The 25,671-nt window shown below is 49.2% G+C and overlaps 2 protein-coding genes across 4 annotated transcripts in view; both read right to left on the bottom strand.

Annotated features, from left to right (window-relative positions):
* Nucleotides 1-4,583, bottom strand: part of Kndc1 (kinase non-catalytic C-lobe domain containing 1) — a 48,339-nt gene extending 43,756 nt beyond the window's left edge. Inside the window, 1 exon segment of the mRNA NM_001447224.1 lies at nucleotides 4,100-4,583. Coding sequence (NP_001434153.1) covers nucleotides 4,100-4,201 — 102 coding nt within the window. The 5' untranslated portion in view covers nucleotides 4,202-4,583.
* A 16,745-nt stretch (nucleotides 4,584-21,328) lies between these two features.
* Adgra1 (adhesion G protein-coupled receptor A1) overlaps nucleotides 21,329-25,671 on the bottom strand; it is a 43,475-nt gene continuing 39,132 nt past the window's right edge. For all 3 annotated transcript variants that reach the window (NR_197277.1, NM_001432264.1, NM_001432263.1), the window contains 2 exon segments: nucleotides 21,329-24,253; nucleotides 25,092-25,190. Coding sequence is in view for 2 of the 3 variants with exons in the window: in NM_001432264.1 (NP_001419193.1) it covers nucleotides 23,029-24,253; nucleotides 25,092-25,190 (1,324 nt within the window). In the remaining variant the exon portion in view is untranslated.

Genomic DNA, 25,671 nt, shown 5'->3' with positions numbered 1-25,671 from the left:
TCTAAGGTCAGAGTCGACTTACATAGCTGCAGACCCCGCCAGTGCCCCCATGTTGAGTACTGAGGGACTGGGAGTCCTGAATTCTGGGTTCTGGAGTCACCTGCTTCTAGGACCTACAGCTGCTTCAGTTTTGCCAGGCAGGAGAAAAGGTTGTGTTTTAACTAAATCTATGCCACTGGAGGGAGGTGGAGTAGGGGGAGAGCTTTGGCTAATGGGCTGGAGACGAAGATAACAGACCAGGAAGGACTCAGCTGTCACTCGCCAGCCACCCTCTTCCTCATAGTCAGACCTGTAGATAGGAGCCCACCCTGTGTGCCTTCATTGGCTTCCTCAAGAGACTGCCTGGAGATAGGGTAGCCCAGTTTGTCTGCCATACAGCTCAGTTCCCAGTGAAGTATGTTCAATCTGTCACAGGGCTGGCTCTAACTTTGGCTCCACAAGGTATCATGTCCAGAAGCCACCACAGACATTTACCCATGAGCAGTAAACCTCACTCTCTAGATGTGGATCTGTAAGGAGTTTCCACAACAAGCACTCTAAGGTTCTCATGCAGACCCGGACATTGTGAGCTCCAGGCTTGCAGTCTCCTACGGCTCGTGCCAGCGTGGCCTGATCTTCAGCCAACTCGGCGGCTCCATTTGCCCTATATAGGTTCAGGTTCCTAGTGGGTGAGAAATTCCTTCACAGTCCAGCCTGCCCCTCAACCATCCTTATCAGGGTGGTACCTAAGGGTGTGGGGGTAGGGATCACCAATGTAATTTCCCTGCAGACAGGAAGATCAGCCCCCGGCTTGCAGTATGCTGGTACAAATTCAGTCAGATCTTGGCTGGGAGGGATGAGACCCTGAAGATTGTGGGCTATGCTCCAGGGAGAGACACTTCAGCTGGTCCCTGAGCTTCAGAGGGCCATCCCTTATCTGGTTACGGCATTGTGCCCTGTTTAGGGCTTATGTGCACCAAAGAGCTCCCCTTCCCTTAGACAGACTTGGAGCTGGGTTATAGGGACTCTAAGGGTCACCGTGCATACTTAAAGTGCATTTATAACCAATTAACTTTTCAGTTTATCACAAGGGGACCTGCCAACATAAAACTCAAACCGATGCTGGCAGCATTTGTTGGCAGCCTCAGTTCGTGAGCAGCCAAATCCCATCAGGGATGCAAGAGCTTGCAAGGTGCTCTGTGGGCTGTGTCTGCCCCCAAGTGCCCACTCCGTTGGGTTCCTTTCTGGTTTTAGGCTGCCTTCTGCTCAGAGTCTGATTTGAAACATTTTATATGGACTTTCAGGGCATGATGGGAAAACCCCTTTCTAAATCTAAGAGAATTTCTGGGAGAACCTCTGCTGTGGGTCCCTTTCATTTTCAGTCCTCAAGGCCTGTCCAGCACTAGGAGGTCCTGGGAGGCTTTCCGTTGGTTTAGGAACAGTGGGAACTCTCTGCTGACACCCAGTGATGCCATCTTCCTTGCCAAACGAGTACTAGTCTGCATTTTTGAAGTCCAATTTTATCACCTACCTCTTGATCAGCACTGCTAGACCCTCAGCCATGGCCATTTGGTGCAGGCCTGCCTTTCCAGCAGCTATGCTCTACCTAGATGCAGTCTTAGTATTTGCCTCTGACTCCACTTTCCATGTCCAGAAAGACTGATGCTCCATGTTGAATCCAGGAAAGGCCATCTCCTTCAAGAAGTCCATCTTGCATAATTCTTGGTAGGAGTATCTCTACTGTGCATCCAGGGTTTCCTTGCTGTTTCAGTCTAAGAGACCCGGGGACACAGCGTGGCTTCAGCCTCCACTATCTAGTGGAACATGCTGATCTATTCATGACGAGTTCTAAAGTGTCCACTGGGTTTTCTCATAGGCACATGGCCTGCTCATGTGGCTTGCTTCTCTGGAGAAATCGCTGGGATGTAGGTGCTGGTCTCACCATCACAAGAAAATGCCAAGATGTTTTCTAACAGGCATTTCCTGTACCCAGCACAGAGGAATGACCTGCTCACACATATCACGTCCAGTGTCATCTCTGGTAGCCATGGCAAGGCCTTCCATGAGCCTGTTTAGCCCTCTACCAGTTATCAAGGGATTAGACAGCATGTTCTCAAGCCATTTGGACTTTCTTTGAGCCATGAGAGAGTAGAGATATTCAGGGACCCATAGAGGCTCTGTAGGATTTTATATTTTTGGTTGTAGTAGAGAGAATTCTGACGTCCTACATGCTCTGTATGTATCCTGGATCTGGCCTTACCTCACCCATATAAGAGCTGTCCTTGTCTGGGTCACACTGACCCCATGGGATTAACCAGCACAGAGCTTCAGGATGGGTGGCAGCCTAACTCTTTGCCACCCTATTCTGGACAGCTTTCAAACGCAGCCAGATACAGAAGGCTGTGCCAGGCACCAAGTCATGTGACCTTGATAAACGCAAATTTAAAAACCTTAATGGGGACGGAGTTGACTGCAGGAAGCCTAAAATCTAATCTCAGCTGTTTTCTTAGACACAGGATTCTGATTGGCTCCAGGCCAGGACCCCAAGCCTCCTCTTCTAGTTTGGAGACTAAGTTTTTGTTGTTGTTCAGTTTCCTTGTGAATCCAAAGATTTGTGTATGCTAGACAAGCATCCTCCAGTTCATCTCTATTACCAGCTGCCTTCTGTTTAGAGGAATAAACATAATGCTCTTGCTCAGGTGAGAGACTCACCTGAACTTCCCACTGGATGCCATTAAAATGGGGAATTCCACTTCACACAAAGGACTCACCACGATCAGAGGATGGCTATCTTGTGCATCATGTATATGAAAACTCTCCAACCCAGAGGGACTGAGGACATTTCTAATACAGAAGGTGTCAGGGCACTCTGGGCACAAGGCTCGGCTTCACCCTGCAGGTTTAGATTCTGATGATGTAGTGGTACCACTGCCTCACAGGCCAGGCTCAGAGTGAGCCCTCCAAGCTCAGTGGCTGATACAAAAGGACACAGAGGTTCTCAGATCTGCTTCTGCTGGTGACCAGGAGCCCAGGCTCCCACAGATCCCCTAGAACATGTCCTGTCCTCCAACAGTTCTGAAGGCCGGCCGTGTCTGAGGGCATCCTTTCTTTCCCATCAAAGCCAGGGAGATGTCCAAAGGTTTATTTATTCCCTGGCCTCTCCTCTCCACAGCCTTAAATTGCATCAAATCCAGGCCACTTGGGAGTGGGGGTGGGGGGCAGCGCCAACCCCAGCACTACTCAGAGGGACCTGGAGGTGGGGCAGGCAGGAGCAATGGATTTTTTTTATTCTTTCAGAGCCCACTCTTTAGGGAAAGGGAAGGGAAGAGCTGTCAGGGCCTGGTGCTGCAGACCACAGGCTTATGTTTCAGGAGGGTTCTGGCCAACTTTCACTGTCTGATGGCCAGACCAGCTGCAAAGACTGGTGGAGGGTCTCTAGTATCAGAGTACTTAAGGGACTAAAGAATGGTGGATTCTTCATAGGGACTCCAGAGCCTGGTTTGGAAGGATTTCCCCAAAGATCCTGTATTTTTGAGGGAGATCACGACACCCCTGGAAGCATTTTGTGGGGGGGCTGCTTGCCATGCTTTTTCAAAACATGGAGTTTGGGCATGACTATCATTTGGGGGCCTGGGGGCGGGGTCCCTAGCTCCTCCAACCCAGAGGGGCTCTATGTACCTCCAGCCACTTCTGTATCAGAAGCTCTCAGGGGACTGGGGGGAGGGACTGCTCTTTCCAGAGCAGGAAGAACCCTTGATGCTGGGAAGGGGGTCTCAATGGGCATTCCAAAGCTCCTCTGCTTCAGCACCTGGCCAGCTGTGGAGGTTAGGAGTGTCCCTATTGTCCCTACCTGCCAATCTTCACCATCCCCCCACTCCCCAATTCTGCTCAAGGACTGAAACTAAGAGCCCATTCTTCTAGTAGCCAACTTTGCAGGGACAGTCTCATTGCTGTCCCATATAGCATTCCAGCTGTTGTTTAGCGGGTGGGGCTAAGGACAGGATCCCCTAGCAGTTGCTACTATGAGGGGCCAGAATCTATGCAGCAGGAGAGCTGTGTTCTGCCCACTCCTTTCCCCCACCTCTTCTCAGGAGCAGGTGGGCTTCTGGGTCTGGCTCACCTCATCCTCCGGCAGGGTAGGGAGCGGCTCGAAGTCGTAGAAGTCCAGGTCCTTGCCATCTTCCTCATAGAAGCCCCGGGAGGCTGGGTCCATGGCCTGCATCTTGGCGCTCAGCAGGGCCTGCACGCAGGTTGAAACTGTGGCCCTGGACAGAGCTACGGTCTGGGATCCCTTACCCAGTAGGTTTCCTCTGGGTCAGATCCCCTCTCTGGTGGGTCCTTTCCCGGGCAGATCCCCGTCCTAGCTGGCCGCCGCCTCTGAGCCTGCCGGGCTGAGCTGGGCACCGCCAGCTACGCGCGCCCGGCCGCCATGGCAACGCGCCCGCTGCCTGCCGCAGTGTCGCCAAACGGTGAGGCGGGGACGCCTGGGGCGGGGCCGGGGGTGGCTCCCTGAGGGCCGTGGTCACTGGCGGGCCGGGACCGACTTTGGGCTCCGCAGATGTCTTCAACTACGTCAGCCTCCGGGGTGCACCCTGCGCCTGCCTGCGCTGTCCGTGACAGTTCGGGGCGGAGCCACTCCGCGCAGCGGCCGCCCTGGGGGTCTGCACCCACCTGGGCGCCGAAAGGGTACCTGGGCTGAGCCCACCTAGATCACACCGGGCCTCAGGTCTTTCGCAGTTCCCGCCCCACCCAGCCCAGGGGCGGGGTTGCTGCAGTCACCTCCAGTGGCGGGGGACTGGGGCAGGTACTAGATTCTTTAGCATCTAGAACCTTTTCCTTGTCTGGGTCCAGTGATGGGCTAGGAGTCAGGTGTTCATTCATCCCAAGTACGGCAGAGGACTAGATTGCTCTCCCAAACTTGGCAAAGGACAGACATAGAACCCCTTCCACAGGCTTGTTTTTTTTTTTTTTTTGTTTTTGTTTTGTTTTGTTTTGTTTTGTTTCTGACAGCCTCTAGAACCTTAGCAAGCAGAACTATGGGCCACAGCTCCTGAAGAGCACTGCAGGTCAGAATGGCTTCTGGCATTGCTGGCCCTGTCCTCAGAGCTTAGCCTGATCAGACATAATAGTAGACACTCGATGTGCTCTTTGAGTGAAGGAGGGTGGGTTTGTAATTGGTCAGGCAAAGTCCAAGGGTACGGTGCAGTTGGGGACACTAATTCTCAGCAGCCTGCCCTTACGGCTTCTAATTACTAACCATTCATGAGCTTGCAGCCAGAGTAGGCTATGGAAAATGCTGGAAACTTGAGTTGGAGAAAAGACATCTCACAGGTGTGCTGCTCTGGTCTGCTCACTCCTCTAACACGGTTTTGGGTCAGAAGTGGGTGGATGTGGCCAGCAGACCCTGTTTGGACTCCTGGACTTTAGCTGCAGCCTGTCCCAGGATTCTAGATAGATAGCCCAGTCTGGTGTCTCAGTCCTCTCTGCTTTGGGGCTGGGAAGCTGCCTCCTTCCTTTGTTCAAGCTTTGATGCTTTTCGGCCACCCTTTCCTCCAGTTTGTGCTGCCCTGGTCAGTGCTCCCCGGCCTGTCCTCCACCCAGCCTGTACACTTCCAGCCTGTCCTCCACCCAGCCTGTGCTCCCCAGCCTGTTCTTCAATCCATTCCCTCCAGCCTGTGCTCCCTTAGTCTAGGCTCCTCTGTAGTTTGTGGTGCCCTTAGCTTGTGCTCCTCCAGCCATGTTCTCATCCTGGCCTGTGCTCCCTCCAACATGTGCTCTCAAGTCCGTGCTCCTCTGTAGCCTGTTGTCCTCAGACTGTTCTCCCTGAGCCTGTGCTCCCCAAATCTGTGCTGCCCAAGCTTATGCTTCCCAGCCTGTGTTCTTTCCACAGGCAGTGCTCCCTCCTGCTTAGTGCTTTCCTCCAGCTCATGTTCTTCCCATTGGTGCTCCCTAAGTCTATGCACCTCACCTTGTGCTCTCCCATCTTCCAATCCATGCTCCCTTGAGGAACCTAGGTAGATATGGCCACAAAGACAAGGCTTCTGGGCCTGGTAGTGGCCGAGGCGGGACTTTGTCAGGTGGCTTCACGCATGCCCTTGAGCCCTGGGTTTAAGGGAAAGACCTAACATTGACTGGAAGGGGCAGACCACCCAAAACTTATGGAGTGGCCACACTGTACAGTTTCTGGCTCTTGTGATGCACCATTTACGTCAGGGGAAAGGTGTGACACATGAGTGAGGTTTGAATATAGAAGCGGGCGCAGCTCTAGCTGCAGCAGTCAAGTCTTCTCACCAGGCCTTTGCCTTCTAGCTTGGGCAACACTGGCTCCTTCATAGGGCTGGGGCATGAATGCTGTGAGGAATGGGGAGGGGACCTTGAACGGCTCAGACCTACCATCTCTCTTGAAACTACCTCCCTAAAAGTTTGTCCCTTATCAGCTAGACATTTCATTAGTGTCGCTGAACATCTGCCCATTTATAGTGAGCTTTCCCGCAAGGGAACAGTCTGATATTGGCCCCGGTCATCTATACTTTGCACACTATAGACGCTGACTGAGGGTGTGTGAGAGCATGATGCTGAAGGGCAGAGCAAGCTTAGAACGGGCACTCCACATTGTCAACTGAGGAGCAGCACAGATGGTACCTGAATGTCCAAGGAGCCTCTGGAACTCATGGGATCATCAATAGATCATGAGAATGGCTTCCCCATTGCTGCTCTGCTCATGCAGTCAGGTGTGCCTAACATAGGCTTGTTGGTTTCCTCCTAAGGCTTATCCCAGGTGGTCAGAACTCTGTACCAGCAGGTCTCTGGCCCAAGCCATGACTTTTATGTATTCTGGCTTTCTGACAGCTGATTTCTTCCTGGTTTTGGTTGGCCTACTCATTCTTTATCCATCCTGTCGCTCTTTCCTGCTAGATTGTCCTGATGCACGGAGAGCTCTGCCCACTGCTGTTCTTGGCCTGATCTGGTTTCCCTGCCTGAGGGTTGCCTCCTTTGGCCTTCTGTTCTATCCCTTCTACCTGGTGCCTGAGACCTTGATCTTTTCTTCAGCGATCCTGCTCCACATTGGTCATATTCAGACATGATCAGGATTTGTCTCGTCCCCTGACCCCGTCTCTCTACCGTATAAAGGCTGCCTTTGCCTCATGGCACGGGTCAGCGCGCAGCGTGGCCGGCTGCATTTGTTGGCAGGTGGAACGGGAGTTTCAGAGCTTGGCTCACATTTTTCCGATAGGAATTTTGACAAGTTGCCAAATCACGTGTACATTTTGAAGCCAATATTTATTTTTTTAAATAAAAATGCAAAGAGTATCATCTCTGTGTGGGGTAAATATTGATATTCTGAAACAAAACTGTTAGTCATTCCTATAAACATATGCAAGAACCTAAATTCCAAAGAAGCCTCGGTACCTGCTGTCAATCATTCAAGAACTCCATAGTCACAGTCTTCTCCACTCAGAACTTCACTACATCTTTCTCTAGCCTCATCCCATGCATCTGGCATTGCCCACATTTTTTTCTTTTAATGTGGGGCATCCTTGCCCCTTCCTGATTTTATTTTTCTCTCTCTCTTTAAAAAAACTTTTTACTGATTGTGAATTTCACATCATGTATCTCAATTCCACTTATGTGGCAATCCCTTTAGGTCCTCCCTCCACCCTGGCCACCCCCTCCCCCTAAATAAAATTAAAAAGAATCTCATCACGGGAGCGTCGGTGTGTCACAGTGTGTCCCACGGTGTACCCTTTTGTCCACACATCTTTCCTTGCAAATGTTCACTGCAATGAGTCATTGGTCTGGTTCAAGCCCTTGACTTCTGCCACACTATCTACTGGATCCTCACCAGGACTCCTCTCAGTTATCCCATTGCTGCCCTGTGTCATGGAGATCCTGCAGCCTTGGATCTGCAGGACTGTTTACCCAGAATTTGATCTTACCGTCTTGTTTCTAGTCCCCAGATTTTTCTATTGATACCTTATCATAATTTGCCGACTCTCCTTGTATTCTCGTTTCGGTTTCTGGTGACCATAGACCCACGGTATGAGGGTGCATTGCTAGCTGGCTTCTGTGCACAGCCTACACCTATGTGGCTGGGATGGAAATGATGACACACACAGGCAGCCGTCTCCAGCTCAGCCACTCATCCTGAAGCAAGCCTGAAAGAGGGCGTTCCTAAGAACCTGCTGTGATCTCTCACACCAGTAGGTTTTAAGCCTCGGTTCCCATGAGGACCTTTGGTAAGAAAGTATTGCCGGGAAAGCAGAGGCTAGGTGTGCAGGAGGACACACTCCCACCCAGACATGCTCAGGTGCACACACCTGTGCTCTGGGCTTCTGCCTTTTTGTGTTGTTTCTTTTCCACCACCATAAGCTGAAGTCGTCAAGCACAGCAGTTTCATTGGCCCATTTTATTTTTCCTTTGTGTATCCTGGGATCTTACTGTGGATAATGTGGACGTGTTGGTGAAGGGCCTTCCTCATGTTAAGTTTTCATCATCCAGTCATGCTGTCAAGGTAGGGATGATTCCTTCACGACAGTCACAGGATTGGATTCGGCAACATGAGCATATCAGTCTAGGGTGCTGGGCGGCCTCTGGATTTCAAGGTGTGGGAACAAAACCTTGGGAGCTATCTTGTTTATTTCTCATTGCACACGTGGTTCAGCTAAGCCTAGATTCGTGAACTGGCAGGCCATCATGATGCACGTGTTAAATGTCATAATTTCCTCCCACAAGAATGTCCAATGGATTGGGCACAATTTATTGGAAATAGTTCATCACTGCCAGTTCTTCCACTTTGATTTCGTTGACTCAAGTGTATGCTCTGTGTCTATTGCCACTTTCAGTTAATCCCACTGGCATTTTCTGTCTGTCAAACAGCAACACCCTGTCTCCAAAGGGCAGAAATCTCTATACACAAAATTCACCCTTTCTCCTTATGTCTCTTCAAAGAACGTCTTGGCCAGGGGCTGGGTATGTGGCTCAGCAGTTAGGAGAACTTTTGCAGAGACCCTGGGTTTAGTTCCTAGCATCCACACTGGGCAGCGCAGTCACCTGGAACTCCCACAGTTCCAGGGGGAATGTGCTGCCTTCTTCTGGCTTTTACAGACACTACACACCGTATGCTACACTTAAATACGGTACACAAATCAAAACAAATTGCCACACGTGTATATACAGACTTAGGTTCGTGCTTTAGAAAGCTGGGATTTGATTGGGTTGCAATGTGTCTGATTACATACAAGTCTTTCTAAAGAAATCACTGCTGTGCTGTGTGTGCATGTCAGTGTGCATGCTCTCATGCTATGCCAATGGGGAAGTCATAACAGCTTTGTGGGCTTGGTCCTCTCCTCCACCTTTATGTGGGTTTCAGGGATCAGACTCTGGTTGCCAGGCTAGAGCAGTGCAGCAGGCGTGTTTGTTTGCTCACTGAGCCGTGTTACTCACCCCTCCCGTTCACTTTTTCTTTTGGACAGAATTTCACTATACAGCCTTGGCTGTCCTGGAACTCACTATGTAGATCAGGCTGCCCTTGAACTCATGGAGAGTCACCTGCCTCTCCCTTTTTAGTGCTGGAACTGAAGCCATGTGATGCCACAACTGGCTCTAAGTTTTTATTCGTCTTCCGCCTTAGGGGCATGCATGTGCCCCTGTGCGTTCAGACTCTCCTTATATCCTTTTGATTGCAGTTTGCAGATGCCTGGGGAGAGATTTGTTTATCTTTGACTATTTTTTATTGCTCATAGCTGATATTTTGTGGTGTAATTGCAAATTAAATCCTTGTTTTTTTTTTTTTAAAAAAAATCTCTAAGTGTGTGCCTAACAAATGCAAGGTCCTGTGTTTGATCTGCAGTACTAGGAAAAAAAAGATATCTGTTTTGCATTGTCCCATCGAGGCAGATACATTTTGACTTTGTGGCTACCTAGCAACGTTGCTCAGCTTTCTTTTCTTTTTTTCTTCCTTCCCTTCTCCCTCTTCCTCCTCTTTTCCCCCTCCTCTAATTTTTTTTGAGATAGCATATTTCTGTGTATCCCTGACTATTCTGGAACTTGCTCTGTAGATCAGGCTGCCCTCAAACTCAGAGGTCTGGTTACCTCTGCCTCTCCAGTGCTGGTTCTAAAGGTGTGCCCTACCATGCCTGGCTGCTAAGCCTGCTCGTTAATTTTGATCTGTAGGTTGCCCTGATGTCCTATGCAAGCCATTGTATTACCAGAGAATAGGAAGCCTTGAGCTCTTCACAAGTAGTTCTCATCATGTGCCTCTTTATGGTTCCTGCCAAGACCTCCTGTGAAATAATTGAAGACGAGTGGTAATAACAGTCTTTGCTGAGTTCCCAGAGTGAAAGTAGACAAGATTTCTATTTTGCCAGAAAATATAATTTTATTATGGGTTTCTGTAACTCCATTTAGCTGTTTTTTTAAAATATTTTAAAAATTTATTTGTTCTTTTATGCTATGAGTACACTGCAGCTGTCTTCACACACACCAGAAGAGGGCATCAGATCCCATTACAGATGGTTGTGAGCCACCATGTGGTTGCTGGGAATTGAACTCAGGACCTCTGGAAGAGCAGTCGGTGCTCTTAACCACTGAACCATCTCTCCAGTCCCCATTTAGCTGTTTAAGTTCCTGTCTATCACTTGGCTAGTACAGTTTTAAAATGGCTTATTTATTTTTATTTTATGTATGAATGCTTTGCCTGCATGTGTCTCTATGAACCACGTGTATGTCTGGGGCTTACAGAGGCCAGAAGAAGTTCAGATACCTTAGAACTGGAGTTAGAGACAGTTGTGAGCTGCTATGTGGGAACTGAACCTGCTTCCTCTGGTGCAGCAGCCAGTGCTCTTAATTCCAGGGCTATCTCTCCAGCCCCCACTAACCCATTTGAAAAATCATAAATACTTCATTGTGGAAACACCAAATGGTGACGATGCTAGTGCAGCGGGAGGGTCCAAAGGACCTGGGGAGCCAGGATTAGGAAGCCATGGCAGCTTCCAGGCTTCCACGGAGGATTCGGCAGTGGTCTTAGGGGCTGCGGTCCTGGTCGAGGCCTTGGCTGTGTTTGAGGCCGCGGGGCTCGTGGAGGTAAAGCTGAAGAAAAGGAGTGGATCCTGGTCACCAAGCTGGGCCGCCTGGTTAAGGACATGAAGATCTCCTTGGAGGAGATCTACCTGTTCCCCCTGCCCATTAAGGAGTCTGAGGTTATTGACTTTTCCCTGGGGTATCCTTGAAGGATGATTTTCTGAAAATCACGCCAGTGCAGAAACATATTCCAGCTGGTCAGCAGACCAGGTTCAAGGCTTTGGTCGCTATTGGGGACTACAATGGTCACATTGGTCTTGGTCTTAAATACTCCAAGCAGGTAGCCACTGTCATCTAAGGGGCCATCATCTTGGCCAAGCTTTCCACCGTCCCTTTGTGGAGAGGCTATTGGGGAACAAGATTGGTAAGCTCCACACTGTTTCATGCAAGCTGACAGTCTGAAGTCGATCTGTGTTGGTGCGTCTCATCCCTGCCCCCAAAGGCACTGGCATTGTCTCTGCTCCTGTGTCCAGGAAGTTACTGATGTTGGCTGGTATAGATGACTGCTACACTTCAGCCAGAGGCTGCACTGCCACCCGGGACAACTTTGCCAAGGCTACCTTTGATGCCATCTCCAAGGCCTACAGCGACCTGACCTCCTACCTCTGGGAGACTGTTCACCAACTCTCCTTATCAGGAATTCACTCATTTTGTGAAAACCCACACCAGAAGCTCTGTTCAGAAGACTCAGGCTCCAGCTATGGCTACCACATAAGGGTTTTTATACAAGAAATATGTAATGAATTAGGTCTGTTTAAAAAAAATCATAAATAGGCATCAAGTTTCATCAAATGTGTGCCTTGTGCCTATTAAGATGATGATGTTTTTTCCTTCGTTCTATTAATGTTTAGGGTTATACTGACAAATGCTTACTGTTTAATTAGATATGATTAGGATATGTTATCTCTCCCCAGTGTTGCTGGACTTGGTTGAGTAATATTTTGTGTAGGCTTTTCGTACTTGTTTTTGTTGGCCTATATTTTATATTTTTATAATGTCCTTGTCAGATTTAATTAGAAGATTATGCTTACTCATGAGTGGTTGGATGGATTCCTTCTTTTCCTGTTCTTTGGAAAAGTTCTTGTAAACTCATATTGTTTCCATCTTTAATGGTTGGATAGAATTTTTTGATGAAGCCATCTGGACACTTGGACTAAGATACTATTTTTCTTAATGAGAAAGTTTAAGGACTATGGAGTCACTGCTTGAATAGTTATAAATTGTTAAGCTGTTTTTTATATTCCCTTAAGACAATTTTATTATACCATTTCCTGGGAATTATTGTCTCACTCCACTGTTTAAATTTGCTGGTGTCTGGCTACGGGCAGCATGCATTCTCTGTGTCTCTGTAACATCTACAGTGATAGCCCCTGTGACTCCTGGCATCTGTAGCTTGTGTTTCTTTCTTTCTTGATCAGATTTGCCAGGGTTAGTTTAGTTAACTAGTTAATTAATTATTTTTTCCAAAACAGAGTCTTTAGTAGCCCTGGCTATTCTGGGCTATCCTACTACTATGTAGACCAGGTTGGCCACAAACTCACAGAGATCTGCCTGCCTCTGTCTCCTGAATGCTGAGATTAAAGTGCTAAAACACCTAGCTTTATTAATATTTTCAAACATATTTATATATGTTTATATATAAGCATGTGTATTTATATTTCATGTTAGATTTTATGTGCTTCTTTATGATTTAATTTCTCCTAATTTTGGCTAATTATTAGTTTAGAAATTCTTTAAAAATTGAAAAAGTTCAATTTGTTTTTACTTATGTGTATTTGTGTGTCTGGTTGTATGTGAACCATGTGTCCACAGATACCTATGGAAGACAGGAACGGGTGTCAGAACCCCTGGGCACAGCATAACTTTGTCAAGGGTTTCTGTAACTCCACCCAGCTGCTCAAGTTCCTGTCCATCACTAGTTTGCTAATACATTTTTAAAAACAAACAACACATTTTATTTTATGTATATGAGTACACTGTAGCTGTCTTCAGACACACCAGAAGAGGGCATCAGATCCCATTACAGATGGTTGTGAGCCATCATGTGGTTGCTGGGAATTGAACTCAGGACCTCTGGAAGAGCAGTCAGTGCTCTTAGCTTCTCAGTCATCTCTCCAGCCTCAGCCTAATACATTTTTAAAGGGCACATTTATTTTTATTTTTTTATGTGTAAGCGCTTTGCCTGCCGGTATCTTCTATGTACCATATGCATACCTGGGGCTTACAGAGGCCAGAAGAGGTTCAGATGCCCTAGAACTGGAGTTACAGACAGTTGTGAGCTGCCATGTGGGTGCTGGGAATTGAACCTGGGTCTTCTGGAAGAACAGCCAGTGCTCTTAATTTCTGAGCCATCTCTCTGGCCCCAACTAATGCACTTAAAAATCATAAATAGACATTGAATTTCATCAAATGGAGTTACAGTTGTAGGCGCTGTAATTAGCTACCCAGATGGGGATCCAAACACGGGTCCTCTGACTCTAGCCCGTGTTTTTATAAATTCTTGAGGTGGGTGCATAACTTCCATGTTTGCAGACTCTTTCCCTCTCCCCTTTTCCTTTCCTGCCCCTCTTTCCCTCTGCATGTAGCAGTTTTACTGTGATAAGTTTTGATGTATTACATTGTCATGGTGATTCTATCAAACATGTTCCAAAGTTTCCAAACATGTTTTCTGCTTATTTCAATGTTAGTGGTGTCTGGCTTACATCATGTATTAGGAGATTATATGAAGCTGGGCATGCCCATAACCTCAACACGTGGGAGTTACAGGCAGGAGGATCAGGAGTTCAAGCACAGTGTCGGCCACATAGCGAGTTTAGCGGCAGTTGGGGACATGTAAGACCCTATTTTTAAGAAATGCTCTAAAAATTAAAAATAATCTGCTTTGTTTTTCTTGTGTATGTAGACCCTGTGTGTGCAGGTACATAAGAGAAGAAAAGCCTGGGGAAGAATGAGAATCAGAGAATATGTGAAATTTTGTTTATAGCTCAAAATATGCTCCTCCAGTGTAGCATAAGACCTGAGTGCTCTTTGTACGTCAGAGTTCAAACTTAACTGACCACACAGTATTAGTTTCTATATCCTGACTTTACTCCTCTTCTCCTCTCCCCTCCCTTCCACTCTCTGCTCCTCTCCCCTCCCTCCCCTCCTCTCCCCTCCCTCCCCTCCCCTCCCCTCCCCTCCCTCCCCTCCCCTCTCCTCCCTCCCCTCCTCTCTCCTCCCTCCCCTCCCCTCCCCCCTCTCCCTCCCCTCACCTCCCTCCCCCCCCTCTCCCTCCCCTCTCCTCCATCCCCTCTCTCCCTCCCCTCTCCTCCATCCCCGCTCTTTCTTTTTAAAAATATCTCTTTAAAATTGTATATGTATCAGTGTTTGTTTGCCTGCATGTATGTCTGTGTACCATTTGTGTGCCTAGTGCCAAGGAAGCCAGACAGGGTCAGGCACATCGTCTAGAACTGGAGTTACAGACAGCTGTGAGCCATTATGTGCGTGCCAGGAACTGAACCCAGGTCCTCTGTAAGATAAGCCCGTGCTCTTCCCTGCAGTCGTCTCCCCAGCCTCATCTCTCTGTCTTATCTTTTGTGAGGTAAGATTAGTCTCTATAGCAATTTTCTTGCCTTGGCCTCTCAAGCACTGAGATTATAAACATACACCACCATGCATGGCTAATCTGCGTGTCTCTTAGTGTCCATAAGGGTATACAGAACTATTCACTGTGATTGGAATCAGAAAAATCCCTACTCGGAGTCTACCATGATGCACAATTTCAAGTATAATATTTCCATATTAAAATGGTTATCTTTATGAAATATATTTTTTCATGAATTTGAAGAAACTTCTTTTAAATATTAATACTTTAATATTAATATTATATTTTAATTAATTTAATTAATAAAACATATCTTTTAGGCAAGTTTTTTCACTTCTTAAAAAGCATTTTTTTATGTGTGTGAGTATTTTGCCTGCATGTATGATGCGTACAGCCTATGTACTTCCTGCCCGTGGACATCAGAAGAGGGTGTCTCTGAAGCTGGAGTTACACAGTTGCGAGCTGTCATATGGGTGCTGGGTATTGAGCCTAGGTCCTCTGGAGCAGGAGCAAGTGCTCTTAACCATTGAGCCATTTCTCCAGTATCACTTTTATTTTATTTGTAATCCTTCTACATTCTTCTATTTATATTCCTTATTAATGGCTGTGGTGGTTTGAATAAAAATGGCCCCTAGAGGCCCACATATTTGAATGCTTAGTTACCAGACAGTGGCACTATTTGAGAGGGATTAGTAGGTGTGGCCTTGTTGGAGTGGATGTGACCTTATTGGAAGGAGTGTGTCACTGGGGAAATGGGGGTAGGCTTTGAGGTTCCAAAAGCCCAAGCCAAGCCCAGTGTCTCAGGCCACAGTTCTGCCTGTAGATTCATATGTAGACCTCTCAGCTACTTCTCCAGCACCCGGCCTGTCTGCACATCTGCCATGATGTTTCCTGCCATGATGGTAATGGGCTAAACCTCTGAAACTGTAATAAGCTCCAATTAAATGTGTTCCTTAATAAGGGTTGGTTTGGCCATGGTGTCTCTTCACAGAATAGAACACTGAGTAAGACAACAGGGCATGTGGCTATTGATAAAGGTAGAAGTACAACTATTTCTGGCTTTAGCTGCAGCATTTCTTCATTTAGATTTAATATGCATTTAAATATGAATACATTTGCCCTGGACCACTTATGCTTACTGGTCCCGGTGCCATCCCTGACCAATCCTGGGGCTCCAGCCCAGTGCTTCCAACTGAGCACTGTAGAGGCCAGAACACACTCTGGAAAGTCATGGAACACAGTCCATTTCCCCTCTCAAGATGACATTGTCCTTTGTAGATGTCCCCAGATGTCACTGTGGATAGATCCCAGACCAGGCTTGAAGATGACCAGAAGGGACAATAGCTCCTTGTTCCAGCTGACCAGAGGCACAGGGATGTACCATCTCCCCCTGAGGTCTGTGTCTCAGCTGATTCTTTTTGCACAAGGACATTCTGTAGCAGCTAGCCCACGGTGCCTGCAAGTTGGGATTGGAGTCATTCTCTGACTCTGTGGCCTTTTTTGGTGTCTCCCTGGCCTTCTGGGGAGAAATTCATAGCTAGGTGGCTCTGGACTCCCCTCTGGGTGGTGTGTATGTGTGAGAGTTCTGGTATACCATCTTTCTTTCCAGGAGAAGCTGGACTCGCTCTAGAGTGGACGGTTTCCTTTATAGTGTCCTCAGGAGAAGCCTGGCCTTTCATTAGCACCCACCAACTCCTTTCTTTCCAGAGCTGGGGTGGTCACATGGTGTCTACACAGTCTCCCTGGCTCTCCCAGGAAAGGTGAATAACAGTACTGAGGTGGTCAGGTTCATGTCAGATCCTAGATATTTCTGTGGAGCTGTGGCTATTCTGTCTTTCACCCACCCCATTTATCTGTGTCTCTGCAGATGTCCCTGCCATGCAGGACAGGACATGCTGTCTCTGAGGACATTCTTTTTTTTTTTTTTTCCCGGAGCTGGGGATCGAGCCCAGGGCCTTGCGCCTGCTAGGCAAGCGCTCTACCGCTGAGCTAAATCCCCAACCACTCTGAGGACATTCTTGATGAGCAGCCTGTTAGCCAGTGAAGCAGTGGGAAGGAATGGGTTCAGCAGGCCTAGAGGCTTAGGTGTCACTATGATACCAGGGAACCCTGCGCAAGCCCGAGGCTCAGGTCTCAAAATGTACTCTTGGTCTTGGTTCTATTTCCATGGTGATCATTCTGCCAAGAAATGCCCACAGTCCTGTGGTTCCTCCCAGGATCTCGGGCGGGCTTTGAAGGCTGATGCTGAATGTTTGGGCCAGAGCATGGCCCTCTGCTCACTACTTTTTAACCCCTCCTTCCTGGTGCCATGTGCCAAATAGTTTTTATAGAGATGACTGACATACACGATATGGAATGCTAGCAAATTGTACAGTGTGATAGGTTGGCTGTGTCACCACAAGAAGGGCCAGTTCCATCCCCAGATTCCCAATGTTCTCTGAAGTCCAGACCATCTCTCTCTCTTTGTAGCCTCTCCTCTGTGTTTTCCTGGAGGGGTGGGATTCTGTGAGTGGGGGTAGGGCCGATGCTCCTAGAGGGAGGGGTACAGAGTGCAAATAGGATGGATGTCTGATGGTAGGCAGCAGTGAGAGCAGAAGACAGGTAAGTTTGGCTGCCTACCTTTGCTGGCTTCACCCGCCCGCAACAGGGTTTTTCTTGTTAGCGTCATCCTCTGCCCCCAACATTTCCTCCCAGTATAGGGGAATTGTTGAGGGTACCTGTGATCATGTACCACCAAATGACCCAGGTCCCCAAGCCACCCATCACAGCACCTTATTTCTGTGAGCCTTGCTGGAGGAAATTTTGACCTGATAGGTTTGAGCCTTTTCATTTCTAATCCTGGTAACTAGCATAGAGTTCGTCCTGGTGATGGCAGGCACCTGCCTCACTTTCTCCTCACCCTGAGTGTTCAGAGTAGAGTGGTTCCTTTCATCAGTGTGTGATAACTGTTACTTGGTAAGTTTTTCACAAGACTGTCCGATGCAGATCACTGGCCTTGCCTAGTTCAGCCGCCCATACTGTAATGGTGCCATGTTCTTGATTAGAAGCCTTTCCCTCATCTGCCTCATGCATTGGGCCACCTCCCTGAAAGAGCCTCCATCCCAGGTCCCCCTCAAGACACAGATTATAATCAGGAGATGTTCCTCTTGGTGAAGTGAAAATTCACCAACTCAGTTGTGCTGTTAACAACTCAGTTTTGTCACCTGATGGTTTCAGGGAGCTGTCTTGTGAGAGGACATGTGATGTTTTGCTGAAAACAGACACTTGAGAGAGTGCGTGATGCTTAGAAAGAATAGAGATGGAACCCCACACACAATGAAATGTGAGATGCTCTCGCATTTGCTGTGCAACGCTTCGCTGGTCTTTGCTGATCTTCACCGGTCTTCACTTTGTAGAGAGAAATGCACCAAAGAACCTTCGTGGTATTCCAGCTGATTCTGGCCACTTCCGCAGACTCTTGTGGACCTTGCTGTTTCTGCTGGTTCGTGCCACCCCTACTGATTCCTGTTTGGTGTTTGCCGTTGGCCTGGACTGCTGGTATCCTGACAACAAAGAGTGAAATTTCCCCAAGGAACTACTTCTAAACAGCTCCAAATCACCCTTTTCCTATTAACCTTCTTTTCCCCTACCTCTGGCCGGTGAGCTAGAAGGGGGATTGAGGTATTTAAGAACTTAAATAAAGTAGGTTTTGAAAAAAGTCTAAGCCTACATCGAGGTGAGGCAAATGATGACAACTCAGAGACCCTTGGGTCAGCTTCCCAAGGTCATGGCTCCACTCACTATTTCTCATAATACAAAGGTCACACAGCACTCACCTATCCCATAGTACTTCAGTGCTTTCCTAAATACACTAGTGGAGATCACTTGCCATCCCAGGGTACCAGAAAGGTGAATTCTGACACTCATCCTGCCCTGTGCAGGCTACGTCTCCTTGCCCCGTCAGCATCCTCCCTGAACACTTCCCCACAACAATTCACTAGAATGCCTCTCTTTCTGGGAGTCTTGGTACACAGGGATATGTTCCTGAGACAGAGCCAGGAGTCCTCTCTAAAACAAAACACAGGCATGAGGACTCCTCCAGCTCTCCCTGGTGAGTCAGCTCTTTCCACCCTCCCTCTTCAGGCAGGTGGATCTTGTCCGAGGACAGGCCAAGGACGTTGGCTGTCAGGGAAGGGCCTGCTTTCTGGATGTCTTGCTGTTGGTACTCTTAGAAGTCCATGTGTCAAAGGCTTGTTTCCCAAGGCAGTGCTGTTGGGGGCTGGGGGCTGAGCACCTTTAGGAGGGGTCGGTCTTTGTGGGATGAGAAGCCTTTAAGTCATTGGACAGGCTTTTAAGAGGGATTGTGGGTGTCTGGTCCTTCCTGGTGTGATGCTTGTTCTCCCATGTGTCTCCCAACATATCTTTTGTCATTGTCTGGTACTCCCACCATGAACCCAAAGCCTTGGTCTCCTCATCTTGGACTAGATCCTCCAAACTGCGGGTCAAACTAAGCCTTTTCTCTGAGTCAGTTGTCTTACTAGTCACTATCTTGGAACAGCTATGGGAACTGATGCACTGGCCCAACTGCTGGGTCCCCCTTGAAGGGGCTTGGCTGGTTATGGCTGCAGCTTGGGTTGTGGAGATAGGAATGTGGTATCAAAATTGTGTTGATACTTATGCAGAATTAAATCAGGTAGACTGGGGTTCAAAAGAACTTACCATTGCATCTCTAAGCACCCATACCACTAGTGGGTGAGGAGTCAGCCAGGGGCCCATTATCCCAGATAATTCCCTGGGACACCCCTGGATGGAGGCATTCAGTGCCTGTCTGGGCCTTGGTGAATAGAAAGAATGTGGCATGTAGCCATAGAAGGCCAGGACAGTAATGACAGAGTAGTGGGAATTGGCTATCTGGGTATTAGCTCTGTTTAAACCTCCTGTCTGTCATCACAGACGCCAATCCAAGGAGGCATGAGATGAAAACTGGTTCCCTGGCTGATCCTCAAGGTAGCCTGACCGTGAAAACATCCTTTACGAGTAGTGACACCAGGGACTTCCTTCCCTCTCATGCCTGAACCTCAGGATCTTCCTGCTCTATCCATCCTCCTGGTTAACCAAGGCACCCATGTGATGGTCCTTTATCCCAGATACCTGTTCACTTACTTGGTTTCTCTGTCTTCTATCTGAGGAGCTCCACCGGGCCAACCTCTGCCCAAGCCATGTGCCCAGGGTTCCTGTCTCTTTTCTATCTAGTTCTGTTGCAGATGTAGAGCTGGGCTCCATGGTGGTCAGAGGACTTCAAATACTTTGTTTTACAGGCTGCATTCTTTGGTCCCAGTTGTAATAGTAACAGGTGACATTGTAGAGGACAGTAAATCAGAAAATCAAGGTGTTTCCCAGGCCACTGGCCTCAAATGTCAACTCTAACAACACCATGAAGGAGTAAGTGTTACAGGGGCTGCCCTGGGCTTATGGTCCTTGCAGAATTATCTACTTGTCTCAGAGCCTACTGTAGGCTGAGGTCTGCAGTATCCACCCAGAAACACAAGTCAGGGGACAGGTGGTAGGACTTGGCAGGCTGCCTACAGCACAGCCACCATTAGGGACGTCTCTGCCAGGAATTACTAAGAAATACATAGGACTATGTTCCTGCAGAAGGATCCATCCACAGGTCTCCAGGCAAGGCTGCGCCTTGACCCACAGCCCTGACAGCCTCATTACATCTTCTAAGCTGACTGTCCTTTGAAGACGGGGCCCAGAGTCTCCCTCATCTTCCCATGTTTCAGTCTTGCCTGCCTGTTTCAGGCAGATGGAACGTAGATCCCATCTCAGTTTCTTTCTGGTAGCTCCAGGGGCCGCTCAGCTGCTCAAAGACCCTGAAGAGGTGACTCATTCATAGATCCAAGAGGTGTCCTTGATCTGCCTAGGCAGCGCCGGTGTCTGGCTGTGGAGTGCCCCCGTGGGAGACACGGCAGACACTGCTAGTCTCTAGACAGGCAGAGCCTCCATAGTTAGAATCACTGCTGATGTGATTAAAGCTGTCATACCCTCTCTGTGTGCTGAGGATATAACCTTATGAAATACCTGTGCAGGGAGGCTGGGCTGAGTGTGTGTGTCTCATTGTGAAGAGCTCTCTCTCTCTCTCTCTCTCTCTCTCTCTCTCTCTCTCACACACACACACGTTCCGTACAGATGGACATGTAACATGACTCTGACAACACCCACTCACAACTCATAGAATTCAGGCATGACTGTGCCTTCACACACTAATGTGCATACTCAGAGTACATAACCTACATGCTGGCCATGTGCATTCTCATGAAGGAAGGAAAGGGAATGGCAACGGAAAGCCCGTAAAGCTGGCACAGACAAGTTTCAGTCTAAGGGAGGTTGGTTCTGAGTCACCTACGCTGCAAATCATTACACTCCCCCACAGGACATTATGGGACTCCGTTGCAGCATTGGTCCAAATGGACTCATGGATCTAAATCAATGTTGAAACATAGCCAGGTTCAATATTTAATGCCGAATTTCTTTGGTTGGGTGAAGAGGTGTCTCTGTTCTCCCAGAGGCGCCGTGGTAGAAAAGATGAGGGAGTGGACCCAGGGGAGCAGCCTGGATGGCGTCCAGGCCTCTCCCACACTGTTCTTCCTTGTCAAGACTGAGAAACACACACACAAATGCTATTGACCAGCCTGACCAAGGACAAACAATGTAAAACACTGTATTTTCCTCTGGATGGTCTGTATCTACAGTACGTACACAGCATGGTGGGTTCTGCACACATCAGCTACGCAAGCAGGTAAAGAAGTCTGTTGGTGACAGGAGCTGAAACAGCCTGGTGGTCCCTGGCTACCCACCCGAGGGATGGGTACAGAATGCTGCTTTCAGGGACATCACAGAGGAGCTGTAGATGTCAGATCTGCCTGTCAGTCTCCTTACTCAGATACTGAGTGTCTGCCTCTAGATGGCACTGCTCACCACAGGCTGCAGAATGTGCTGCCCCCCCAATGCTCTAGGAACTTACCCAAGTCCTGTTCTCTGAGGCGGTTATCAGGAAGGCTGTGCTCTGTGAAGCAAGTCACAGACTCGCCCACATCTGCAAAGAAACCCAGCACTCAGGGCTATGATACACACTAATTGTTTGTGGGTGCATATGAACACCAGTGTGTCTCTATGTGGACACTGCAGTGTGTGTGCATATATGTGTGGTGCTGTGCAGGCATGTGCACATGCATGTACATGGTGAGCAAGTGTGTAGATGCACATGTATGTGGTGTGCCTGGTGTAACTGTAAATGTGTATAAGCATGTGTGTTTACACATGTGTGTACATACAAACATGTGCATGTGTGGTTTGTTTGTGTGTGTGTATGTATGCCTGTGTGTGTGTGTGTGTGTGTGTGTGTGTGTGTGTACACATATGTATGCATATGGACTACAAATTGGGAAGAGAAAGCTAGACAGGAAAGGTGGACAGTCTCACAGGTTGGCATCTCTGGGCTTTCACCTCTGTGGGGATCTCCCCTAGGAGAAGACACTTGCTTTTACAAAAGGCTCATTGTTGAAATATACTCTTTGAGGTGGGGTTTTGTACCCAAAATGTTCGTGAAAGTGGCAAAAAGGAAAAGAAAGCTTCGTCTGTGGTAAGAAACCTTCATCCGTGATGAACATCACACCCCACTTAGCCCCTCCTTGGGGTCAGAGAACTTGACTACTACATGCTCACACTGGAACAGAATCCAGTCTGACAGTGGCTGACTTTCAAAAGCACAGGCCCAGAGAGATTGCAGCCAGCTCCCTGAAGGCCACAGCCCTTAGTTGCTTCCTCTCCCCATGGCTCCGTACCAGGCCCATCCTTAGCACCCAAAATGACCTCAGGCTATCAGGCCAGGGCCATGTCCCATACAGGTGCAGGTGGTGAGCAGGCAGAGGTGCCAGGGTGGGCCCCCTGTGAAGATGCAGATGTGAGGTAACGCAAGGATGACAGGAGACAGGAAACTGCCCAGTGCGAGCGAGCTCTGAGGGCCACGGCTGTGGTCCCTAGAGTAAAACCTAACATACGTCTACCAAAGGCAAGAACACCAGCTGGAGTCTCTGAGGGGCTCTCCTAGCTTCCCTCCCGGCAGCAAGGGCAGGTGCTATAAACAGAAAGCAGGTGACAAGCTTATGGAGGTCTACTTCCCTCCTGGGGACCAGGAGAGGTGTACGTGGCCCAGCGTTCTTCCAATGGGTTCTTCCACAATAAAAGAGGTCATGGCTAAGGGGTGTGAACCATTTCAGAACCACTTGGTCATTTGATGACCCTCCCAGCCTATTAACCCCACAAAGCAAAGGGCCATTCCCTGCTCTGAAGCTCCTCCAGGGACACATGGTGGCACTGGTGAAGGAGTTGTGTTCTCAACCTGGCTACACTGTAGTTTCATTTTTCCAGGGTCCTGTTCGGATATTCCCTGTCCCATCAGTGCCAAATGGCAGGCCTTCTCGAACATCACCCTGGAGTAGCCCATTCTGGCTTGGGCTCCCAAAAGGTAGGGATTGTGTCCTTCGTAGCATTTCCAAGTGGGCAGGGCCTGGGGACAGGCGTGGGGGACAGCCATAGAGCCCAGGGCTTGTGTCTCCACCCTCAGGCTGGCTGACCATGGGAAAGGGGTCAGCCTGGGCACAGCAGGCCAATGTGTGCACCCCCATCGGGCCCTCAAGAGAGCTGGTGGGGCTCTCTGTACGTGAACTGTGGGGACTGCCATCCAGGCTGGAGGGGATGTGGTAGGCATATTCCCTCTCAGCTGCAGCTGCCTGGTGCCGGCTGAAGTAGTGGGGCTTAGTTCTGCCCTTGAGGCACCTGTGCAGGTGAGGGTCATGCAGATGGTGATCGTGTGGGAAGGCGTCCTCCTCACCCATGTGTACATGGGCCTCCTCCTCCATTAACTGCTCACAGTGCATCTTGGCGCAACAGGGGGTGGCAGGGGACAGACAGCTGACATGGCCTTGGGCAGCCTGCAGGTTGGTCATCTTGCAGTGGCTGGCTGGTGGATGGCCAAAACCTCTGAGTTTTCCAGGGCATGGTGAGTCCTGCAAGCAGGCTGTATGCCCCAGCGCATCCCCGTTGGCATCAAGTGTGGGGTGGGCACTGGGCTTGGTGGCGGAGGTATCTCCCCGAGAAGGGCAACATGACCACCAACACTGCCACACATCCTCTCGCTTAGCGCAGTGGTGGATAAGCACAAAGAGTCCCAGTGTCACGCAGAAGGCGCCATACAGACAGCTGAAGATCATGTCCAGAAAGTCGCCCTGAGACACGGCCAGAGCTCCAAAGGTCCACGTGGCTGTGAACAGGAACAGCGTGAAGGCAGCGGCACGGAGCTGGGCCTTGAAGGAATGCTCATTCTGCAGCTGCGAGGCAGCCAGGGCATCACAGGTGGGTGGTGTGCCAGGACGCATTCCATGGCGATGGCCAGTCTCTGGCACTGCCAGCCGCTGCTGCTCCTCCGTGCGCTCTCTGAGCTCGTACCTGCGCTCTGGGTGACGCCGCAGCTGCACGTAGGTGCAGAGGAAGTACACACAAGTGACCAGAGTAATGAAGGCAGCCGGCCCATAGAATGCACCCAGGCTGGGTTCCCAGGCCATCCAGCAGCTGCAGGGAGAAGCAGGTAAGTGTGTGTATGTGGCTAGCATGCTTGGCTCCCCTGCCCTCAGGACTGAATGGGCTTTCTTTCCTACAAGGGAATATTTTAATTTTATGGTAAGGAAACAGATGGGCAACCAAGATTGGACAGCCATGAGGCTTGGGTTGATGGGTACAGAACTGCAGTCTAGAAGGGTTTGGAGCCAACTGTTGGTTAGCCTGGTGTGCTGGCCCTTAGGAAGTTGGTCAGGGTGGGAAAGAGGCAGGCTGGGGTGGATGGGGCAAGGAGGTCCACTGATGGAGTGAGCAGAATCAGGTTCTGATGAGGAAGGTATGGGGCCCACTATGGCATGGGTGAGAGATGGACTTCCTGGGGTTCTGAGGGGATACTGAGAATGATGAAGGGCTTTGGGCACCTGTAAGGGGTGGGCCTGGATCTGTCTGTGCTCTAGGGGTATACCGTGCTCAGCCAACCTCTTGCTATCTGATCCTAGACTATAAAATAGGCAGGCCTTTGGTGTCTAAGAGTCAGTGGGAAGCTGAGTATGTTAGGAGAAGGGCTTCTGCTCACCCAGAGGCTGGGGAGATATGACACTGCATGACTTCTGGGACCCAAGAACCATTCATGGCTTGCTGTTCGTCTCAAGGGATTGATTGCCTTACCACAGGTGCCTTGGGGGATAGTCACTGACAGAGGTTGATTATGACAGATGACTGTGGGTACCTTCCCTGCCCTCCCCAGCCTTGGGCACAAAGTCAGCACATTCTGCGAGGGTCTGGGATGACCACAGGAGGAGCTGGGGAGCGCTCCCAGCTTTCCATGAGCTTACAGATAGGAAATACTCACTATGCCACGTCCTCATCCTCTGTCCCATAATTTCTGATGTTTGTGGCAGCTGTGACCCCACAGATGATGAAAGGGACCCCTCCGCTGATGAGGTAGAACCTGCCGGAGATCAGAAGGTTGACTTCCTGGGAATGGCCCAAATCCTCCCTGTTCCCTGATAAAAAGGGGAGGTGGCTGGATTTCAGGGCCAGGCCACCCCTTAGAAGAGACAAGGACATGTCCAATGGGGGAATCTGCTTTCTACCCATTTGGTTCTCAATAGCAGGGACTCACGGTGAATCTGCAGACTCAGTGGGACCTCATGGAGCTTGGGCTGGGAGCCCGGCAGATATGAAGAGGTGTAGCCAGTATGCCCATAGGGCAAAGACGGTCATGGAGGGTGTTGAGTGGGACATCCTTATTCTGAAGTAGTGTCTTGAGTGGTGGTCTAGTTGGATTCCCTTTAGACCTGTCTTCAGTCAGAGTTTAGCTCACACCCTTCCCTTTACTGTCAACAGTGCTCAGCAATCAGTGGCCCGGTGTAGACTTAAACCTAGCTTTATAGTGAGGAGCCTAGGCCACCTAGCTCTCTGTGGGAGTT

The sequence above is a fragment of the Rattus norvegicus genome, chromosome 1, assembly GCF_021556685.1.
Source record: "Rattus norvegicus strain SHRSP/BbbUtx chromosome 1, alternate assembly SHRSP_T2T, whole genome shotgun sequence".
NCBI lineage: Eukaryota > Metazoa > Chordata > Mammalia > Rodentia > Muridae > Rattus > Rattus norvegicus.
The sequence above is the reverse complement of the archived record's forward strand: the minus strand, read 5'-3'. Positions and strand labels throughout refer to the sequence as shown.